The 9,441-nt window shown below is 48.1% G+C and overlaps 1 protein-coding gene across 1 annotated transcript; it reads right to left on the bottom strand.

Moving 5' to 3' along the window:
- Positions 1–469: 469 nt before the first annotated feature.
- On the bottom strand, positions 470–9,160 carry SYCE1 (synaptonemal complex central element protein 1). Its single transcript, XM_029917601.1, has 13 exons — positions 9,053–9,160; positions 5,537–5,599; positions 4,848–4,907; positions 4,427–4,501; positions 3,713–3,760; positions 3,411–3,465; positions 2,652–2,741; positions 2,337–2,400; positions 1,449–1,515; positions 1,253–1,376; positions 1,067–1,177; positions 852–939; positions 470–607 (listed from the first exon to the last, which is right to left on the bottom strand). Exons 1-13 carry the CDS (start codon positions 9,120–9,122, stop codon positions 530–532), a joined length of 993 nt encoding a protein of 330 aa, XP_029773461.1. The 5' UTR covers positions 9,123–9,160; the 3' UTR covers positions 470–529.
- Between the last annotated feature and the right edge of the window lie 281 nt (positions 9,161–9,441).

The raw sequence follows: 9,441 nt of genomic DNA on the forward strand, positions 1-9,441 counted from the left end.
TACCCTTGCTGCCCTTTATTGGTTGAGTGCATTTTCATGGAGTCTTAAGGGACTCCCAGCACACAGGATTTCTAAGACACTATGTTCTTACGAAAGGTGTCAGTTACATATTTTGTGCCTAGGAAGGCATGAACTACACTTGGCCTCCAATTATGTTTCTTTTTGTCAGCTCATCAGTGGGGACTTGGGCAAGGGACTGACTGGCTGAGACCCCCAGCACCATTATCCCCATTGTTCAGATTTCTGGGATTCTGTTTAGTTCAGGCCTAGATAAGGAATTAAAGAAATAATCACAGTGTGGCTTTGTAGAACCTACATCCTTCTGTCTGGGAACTCAGAACAATGTGAAGTCCTAGAAATGAGCAGACCAGAGACTGGCTGAGGCCAAGGCTTTACTCAGTCTCAGGGGTCAAGGGTCTTGGGCTAGACAAGTCCTACGCAATCTGCACAAACTCAGATGAGACATTTGTACTGAAATAATGCCTTTATTTCCTGAAGTTCATGGAATATGTTCAAGGAGAGTCCTTGCCTAGAAGGGCATACGGCCTTGCTTGGTGGGTAGCTCTGGGTCTTTCTCTTCGCTGACTCCTAGGAGCTTGAGATTGGCCTGCAGGAGGTCAGAGTCCAAGGAGGGAAATCTCCATGTATCCCTGTGCCCATACCCTCACTGGGACCTGCCTCTTCCCACTCCACACTGCCAGCCTCTGCACTTTTGTCTTTGTGCTCTGTGGGAGCACCCTTCTCCAAAGACCATTCCTCTGAGGACTCTGTGGATCCCCTTCTTTGCCTTCCTGCACCCAGCTCCCTTCATGAGCTATTTCTGATCCCTGCCACCCAATTCCAGAGCTCACAAGTTCTCCTGGGCCAGCCCCTTCCTCTTGTTTGTTTTGGGCTTGAGTAGGTATCTGCACCCCAAGCTTTTCCAGCTCTTCCTTAAGCCTGGACAAAGAGGGGTAGGGGAGGAGAAAGGACAAGAGAGTGTGAAGAGACCAGAAGACAGGCTGAAAAGGGGGATGCCCTTGGCCACCTTCCGCTAGGGGACTTGGGGGAGGGCCTCCACACCCACCTCTGCCTCTTTTGCTGCAGCTGCTGGCACTTTTGCTGTAGCTGCTCATGGTGCTGGGCAGCAGTCTCCAGAAGTTCCTGGGCCTTCCTGTTCTCCTCTTCAAACAGATGTCTGAGGAGGGGGGCCATCAGCACTGGCATCTCCCTCCCTCCACCCCATTCCTTGTCCCTGTCATCCTTGTCTTACACTGCAGCTGCTGCCTCCTGGCTGCGGAGAAAGAGCCCCTCAGTAATGGTTGAGCAACCATCAGCCCCAAACTGGGAACACAGACGATGCTTCACATCCTCCAGCTTTGCCTCCATGAGTTTCTCTGCAGCAGGAAAGGACAGATGAGCAGAGCAGCACAGGGCAAATCAGGGCCTCCCCATTCTCCGGGCCTCACCTTCCTTGAGCAATTGCTCCTTGCTGCTGTCCAGGGCATCAATCTCCTGGGCCATCTTCTCTGGCCTCTGAGTAGGTAGAAAGGAGGCCTGTCCATGTGTTTTGGCCTCCTCCCATGCACCTCAGAGAAGCCTACCTGGATCTGGTCTTTACTCAGCATGCCTCACTTCCTACTACTCTGGCCCTCTGAGCACACAATGGACGTTCCAGCTTCAGGGCCTTTGTGCTGGCCATCCTCTCCACCTGGAACTGTCTCACCCCAGACACCTGTGATGCTGTCCTTGAGAGGCTAATGAGGTGGTTGATGTTCAGGAATTCTGCAAGCTTTGAATTCAGGTCTGAGGCAAGTATTTACTAAAGGGGATCTAAAAACATTTACTACAGGCGATCCTAAAATCAGAAATGTTCCCTGGAGAATCATTTACTAGCCCTGCATTGCAGCTCCTCTTCCCTTTACATGGCCTCCTCACTGAACCTCTCTATCCCATATTTAGTCTCTTTGCCCCTTTTATTTGGCATCTAGGATCCCCAGGTAGCAAACAGCAGTCTGCTCGGTTCCCCACTGTCTGCTCTGTGCCTGTCATGGCTGCAAACACATCCATGGATCTTCTCTATAACCTTTCCTTGGTTCATCAGGGCTTCTCCTGGCCACTGCAGGTCCCTGGGGAAGCAGCAGGGATGGGCGGGCAGGACCAGTGAAGAGGATGACACTGGGCGGCAGTGAGGGTGGTGATAAGGCACTGAGTTGAGGGATATTTTGACGTTAGGCCACCCAGGCTGGCTCAAAAGCAGGTGAGAGGAGGGAGGCCTGCGGTGTTACCTTTAGTTTTGGGCTTGGGACAGTCAGGGAAGATGTGGAAGGTGGGAGGAATGGCTTTGAGTGACTCACGTGGAACTCCCAGAGATCCTTGTGCTGGCCCATCAGATCCTCCAGCTGTTCCTCAAAATCCAACCTGGGGGCCAGCCACACAAGATGAGATACCTCTCCCCAACCTGGCTCAGATCAGGGATCTTCATGTACAGGCCTTGGGAGGCTTGCCCATGTTCTTTGCTTTGCAGGAAGTACCTTCCCCACCTTGACCTTCCAAGCCTCAGGTCAGCCAGCTCCTCTTCTAATCCCCATTCCTGATATTACCTGCACCTACAACCCAACCCCGCACACTGCCCCCTCACCCTCCACCTGGCCTTAGGCACTGGGCTTTACCTCAGTTGCCTCTGTTTATTCTTCTCTTCCTCGATCTGGGAGTTCAGAGCAGAAATTCGCATCTTGCACTCCTGCAGGATGGTCTGCTTCCTGCCAAGAGACAAGGTAGCCCTCAGTCATGTTCTCTGATTATCTCCCCTTGATGGGGCTGGGTGGGGCTTCTGCCTCCTGTAAGGGTCTGTTGTAGCCTTCTAGATTGAGGTCCTTCTCTAATAACTTCATAGCGGGCACGAGCACATGCCCCCTGGGAATAGAGCTGTGAAATCAGGGATATCAACAGGGACATGCAATGAAGCACATCCCAATTTCCCCCATGCAGTTCCAGTCTTGGTATGCCAGGGCTCAGTGACTCTGGTCACACAATAAGCTAAATTAATGTTCAGAAGTGGAGAGATGGATTCACAAATATTGAAGTACATGGAAGGATAGTGGATGAATAGAGACTGAATGGCTTGATGCCTAAATGAGGGGACAGATGAGTGAACAGACAGCCCAGAAGCCTATTTTGGGAAGAGTAAAACAGCTAAGGGAATTTTATATTCTAGCAAATGAATGATTAGTCCAGTGAGTGAGAGTACCCTTAACACTACTGCCTTAGGTTGGGGCCAAGGTGCGAAGACATGCATCTGACCTCTCCTTTTTACAAAAGGAGAAAATGAGAACTGTGGGTCCAGGACTGCGGTTCCCTCTTTCTCGACTCCACCACAGTGACGGGGCGGGGGGGGGGGTACAGAGCAAGGACCAGCTGGAAGCCCTTACCTCTGTGCTTCACTCTCCTTCTCTCGGCAGTGGAGCCGGAGGATCCTTAGAGTCTCTGCAGGGATAGGAACCAAGGGCCCCATGAGAACCCATTAAAGCACCAGGACTGGGAATAGGTAATAGGGTCAGATCACGTGGACACCTGATTGGACTTTGTAATTTACTTCAAGTCTGGTGGAAGCCACAGGAGGGATGCAAGCGGATTCAGGTTTCAAAAGGATTCAGCTGCTATGGAGAGACTGTCACATTGCCTCTGCAGGGTGACAAAGGCAAAAACCTGGACATGGAATCACTATAATTACCTTGCTTTTTGTTCAAGATTTCTTTCAGGCATACTTCCTCTCCACTCACTGGAAAACACAGTAACATGTTCAGGCATCAGGGACCACCCACTGCACCCTCAGGGAGCATACCTGCCCATAGTCACATAGGCAGTTTGATACAGCTGTACCCCAATTCTAAATGTGGACCCCTGGAGTTGAGCCCCCTCCCACCTTGTGCCCACACTTCCTGTAAGCAGCAAAGGGCCCTGACATTGATAAAGGGTGACTGTGAGGATCCTGCAGAACGCCAGTGCCTTTTACATGGACGGGAGAGAAAAACACATCATATTAACTGGGATATGGGCTATGAAGAAACACATCAAGCAGTAAGGGGAATGTGATCAGGTGGGGACAAAGTGCTATCTTTAGATGGGATGACTGGGGAAAGTTTCTCTAAGGAGGGGACATTCAGACTAAGAGCTGATGATGATGTATGGCAGTAGGAACCTGTGGTATCTGGGGCAGAATACTCTAGCAAAGGCCCTGAGGTGGGAGTATGCTTGGAGGGTACAGAGTGGGAGATTGGTAGGACCTGATGCCACAGAGGGGGAAGGAGGCCTTGGCCACAGCAAGAATGCTAAGTGTACAGAATATTAAGTTCAGGAAGTTAAGAATATTAAGATATTCTTAATATTAAGAAGAATATTAATTTCATGCCACTGGGGACCTCTGGGTAACCCCCTGCATGCTTACGTGAGTCCATTTCCTTCTGCAGGGCCTCCCAAACAGTTCGGGCCTCTCCCAGCTCTTCACTGGCTTTCTTTTTTGCTGTGCCGAAAAGCAAGACAAAACAGAACAAAATAACAGACAACATGTAAGTGAAACATCCAACCATTCCTTGCAAATAGTGACATTTCACATTTGCTTGAAGCTACCTGGGCAGGGGGTGGGGAGGACAGATTTTACAGGGCAAGAAATGAGGCTTTCAGAGCCCAAGCCCTTCTTGTTGGTCCCAGTTGTCGGCAGGGCCAGGTTCATGGACACATGACTGTGGCAACTGCCCTAAGACAAACCCGTCCTTGGTTTAATGACCTGCTACTGCTGTCACAAGAAATGTATCCGGCAATCTTTTAACCAGGGCCCTTCAAATCATGTAGCTGGTCCCCGAGCTCACCTTGCTGAACCTCATTAATCCGATTAATCAGGACCTCAACCCTGGGCTCTAGGCTTCCCGCTGTAGGGAGGAAAGGAGGTTGAATGGAGATGACAGGGCAGGCAGAGGGAGTTAGGGGCCCTCCAGGGACTCTCATTCTGGGTAGAGGATACAAGAGAAAACATAAATAGAGATTCTGAGTCAGGCTGTAGTAATTGTAGTCAAGAAAAATAGACGGGCAAGAAATTAAAGAGTGAAGGAGTGGGGCGTGTTCTTCATATATGGGAAGACTTCCTGAAGGCCCCAATGCAAGGGGAGGGAAGTTCCTGGGTGGGGGTGGTAGGTAGTCAGTGCGCAGGCCTTTCCTGAAGCAGGAACATGGCTAGAAGAAGCCAAGTGAACAAGCAGAGAGCAGCAGAGGTAAGGTGGAGGGACAGGAGGTGAAGGTGAAAACCTGGATTTAACTGAGTGTGGTAGGGACCACATGGATGGCTAGCAAGGGGGTTTGGAGAAATGTTTTGCCTTCTATCACCGTATACTTTAATTTCAAATCACAGGGCTATATTTTTATTTCAAAGAAGTTTTAAAAGTAGGAAAGAGCCAATGAGTTAATTTCCAAAGGTTGTGAATTGTGGGTCCTGGAACTTAATCCACTTCTGCCTTATCCGAAAGCTCAGGCTGTGTCTCAGTTAACAGAGAAGACATATGACCTTTCTGCAATTTCTTCACCATTTCCATCAAGTCTTCAATTTTCTGTGAGGACTTGGCCTGCCCTGTGGAGACAAAACCAAACATTTCATAATCCCAAAGGACAGGGCCCAAGGAAGGATCCAACAATTTTGGTATGGGACTGAGAGGGGCTCAGGTCTCCAGCCAGAGTGGTGCTCCTGCTCCTTGTCCTGAGGTAGACACTGAATTCAAGAGGAGTCAGGCCATTTCACAGTCAACTTTTCCTAAAGTGTGAAATCATACCACATATTTCCCCTTAATAAGACTCAGGGCAAGGGGAGCGCTGAACTTTCACTGCCTGTACTATTCACGACTGGGTCAAAGCTCACGATGCAATAATGAAAGAAAAAGAAAGGAGGAGTATAAAAAAAACCCGGAAACAAGAAGTCAAAAATCACTGTAACTGGCAGATGGCTAATTAACTAGAAAGTTCTAGAGTGTCTTAAAAAATACCCCACGAAGAACATAAAAATTTAATAAGATATCATCTCATCTGCACAGTAATAAAAAGAACTATTCTATATATAACTGATTATTCTCAGTAAAAGATTTCATATTCACTTGTTTATAACCAATATAGGCACTTATTTTTAATCCCTTAATGAACTAGCAGATGTAGGCAATTATTAATGGTACTAACATCACAATAAAGATAACTGGACCTTATGAGCCACTTGATGTAAAAATACAATATAGGAATCTTGCCAAAAAAAGTTAAACTAATGTCTTTTAAGTCTCTTAATCTAAATACTAATTTAGGGAAAATAAAGGAACACAAAACACATGGGGATGCAATTAGCAACATCCAGACTGGGAACTTTACAGGAAGAAATCAGTTTTCTTAACAAATTTTGGGAGGAAAGGAATAAAAAGAAGATCCTTACAGACTAAAGGGGATTAAAAAGACATATAAATCAATCTCAAAATGAACTCTATTTAGATCTTGATTCAAACAAATGCACTTTAAAAAATATTGATGACATAATCGGGGAAATTTGAAAATTGACTGGGTATTTGATGAAAGGAATTATTATATCTGTTATTCAGATAGGACAATACTATTGTGGTTAGTTTTCCGAAAAGAAATGAAAGAGTGGAGTAGGTGGTAGTGAGTGGGTGAGGATATAAAGGTAACAAGGTTTGCCAAAAGCTGATAAATTGTTAAAGTGGAAAGACGGGCTCATGGGGGTAATTATACTTTGTTCTTGCCTTTTGTATATGCTTAAAATTTTCCATTATAAAAATTTTTTTAAAAAGCCAGCTAGTCAGGGGTGTCTTGCTGGCACATAGTACTCTTGATCTCAGGGTTGCAATTTTGATTGAGCCCCATATTAGCTGTAGAGATTAGTTAGAATAAAATCTTTAACAACAAAAAAACAATGAGTCAATATAAAGAAGGTAAACCATCATTTCTAGAGAAGAGTGGAGAAGAGGAGGGAACAGTTAAGCAAACATTTTACAAATCGCCAATAAATATTTGAAAAGAGATACAATCTCAGTCATGATTAATGAGATGAAAATAACATTTTGTACCTATTTGGTCGGTAAAGATTAATAAGTCTGACAATGGCCAGTGAGATGATGTGGGGAAATTCATACATAGATAGACTGGAAACTGAAGTGACCTTTCAGAAGACAGTTTTACTGCATCAACATTTTGAAGACATAAGTTCTAAGGATTTATGTTTAAGTATTCAAAAGGCATGTTAAATGACACTGAGGCAGTATTTTTTATGTCAAAAGTGGGAAACAACTTGAACGCTCATTGGCCAAAGTTACAATGCATTCCCATAACAAAATACTGTGTAGCCATCGAAAAGGAGGTAGTTTCATTATGTATTAGACATGGAAAGAGGCCCTAGATACATTAAAAGAAAGTTAAAAATTATGTATATAGAATCCCATACGGCTACAAAAAGAGGTGAAATATATACCAGTCTGTCTATAAACCTATGCATACCATGTCTAGATAATTTCTGGCCAAAATCACACAAATATTTTCGATAGCAGTTACCTCTGGAAGGTAGGACTAGAAGGCCAGGCAAGGGGATGTTTACCTTTCACCACACATACTTCTGCATATGGATATATTTTTTTCAAAGTTAACTTCCCCAAGTGACCCCAAATTGATTTTTACAGTTTGGGCAACCAATTCCCCAGGTCTTAATAGACTAGGTAGTGAGCTACACTTTTTTATTTTCTATTGCTTATGTAGTGCCTGCCATAAGGGAAAGCACAGATTGGCAATATCTGTTGAATGATGCAAATAATATCTTATTAACAAAAAGCCAGGGCACAAAACAGCCTTGTGTAGTATGAGCCCCCCAGTTTTTAGTTATTTCAAAGTTACTAAAAAGTTGCAGAAATAGGGTACACAGCTCCGATATGCCCTTCACTCAGATCCCCCATTTGCTAACATTTCTGAACCTTGAGACTGAGTAGCAGACACAACGCTTCATTACTCCTCGGTGTGAAGAGCCAAGTACAAGGACACTCACTCATGTAGTAACCACCGGACAACGTATGTCGAAACACTATGGTCTGATGTCATGGTGTCAGGAGACGGGGCTTTGGGGAGGCGATTAGGTCATGATGGGGAGTCCTGGTGAATGGGATCAGTGCTCTAACAAAAGAGACCCCAGACGACTCCCCACGCCTTCCTCCCTGTGAGGATGCAGCCTGGAGCCAGGAGCTGGCCCTCACCAGACACCGTATCTGCCGATGCCTCGGTCTTAGACTTCCAGCCTCCAGAATCAGGAGAAGCCAAGTTCGGTGGTTTACAAGGCGATCCAGGTTACGGTATTTCCGTGAGCGCAGCGCAAACTGAGACACGGGTGAAGGAACTAAACCACCTACACGTACTCGTTTAGGTGAGGACCTGAACCAGCCACACCGAAGGGCTCCGTTAGCGCAGCCTTGGCCATCGGAGGTGCTTGATAAAAGGGATATATACGCATCTGTCCCATTTTTCTCTTCATCCTTGGCTGAGGGCCACCACTGGCTGCCACGCTCTGCTCCAACGAGCGTTCTGTGCTAACGCTCGCGATTCGCACCTTTCCTCTGAAGGACACCCCGGAGCCGCGCGTCCCCGGGCGGCACCAGTGTAGGTGGGTCTGAAGGGAGCGAGAGCAGGCTCCTGGCGGGAGGGGAGTGTTCCAGGAGCGCGCCGCGCGGCCGGGTGGCGTCCCCCCTGCCCACGGAGCTGGTAACTCCTCAGGCTGGCGTCGGAGAAAAAACGCGGACGCTAGGTGCAGTCGGCCTGAACCCCGCTTCAGAAAAGATATACCCCGGGGAGAAGCGTTCTCGGGCAGCAGGAACGCCCAGACAGGGCTGCGACGGCAGAGGAAGCTGTTCGGCCCAACAGAAAGGGTGTCCCCGGGGCTACTTCACACTGCCAGGTGGCCGGAGGGGGAGGGCCGCCGCGTATCCCCGCCCCACCTGCCAAACCCGGTCTCCCACTGCTGTCCTTGACATGGGGGAGGGGGGGGCAGTACTACCTCCTGCCTTCTCAGCCGCGCCTGTGGCTGCCAACCGCTCCTCGCTCGAGGGCCCCAGCCGCCCCGCCATTTCCTCCGCTCGCGGAAGCCCTAAGCGTTGGCGCCTCGACTGGGATTGGACCAAACCCGCGCGGGGGGCGGGGCGCCCCGCGGCAGGCCTGCGCAGTGGGGTCTGAGCGCGAGGAGCCTTGAGCGGCGGCTGGGCTCTGCGGTTTAACACAGGTGCTAGTGCGCATGTTTAAAATATCTGGGGCCCCAAACTCAAGAGTAGGGGAGGTGGGGGTGGTGACGGTGTCTGTGGTGTTCGAGGCTTGCGATTAGCAGTTGAGGAGTCGGTGACTGCGCATGTGTAGACACCTCCAAAAGGTCCCGCCGGCGTTTACTGAGCT

The sequence above is a fragment of the Suricata suricatta genome, chromosome 2 (genome assembly GCF_006229205.1).
Source record: "Suricata suricatta isolate VVHF042 chromosome 2, meerkat_22Aug2017_6uvM2_HiC, whole genome shotgun sequence".
Taxonomy (NCBI): Eukaryota; Metazoa; Chordata; class Mammalia; order Carnivora; family Herpestidae; genus Suricata; species Suricata suricatta.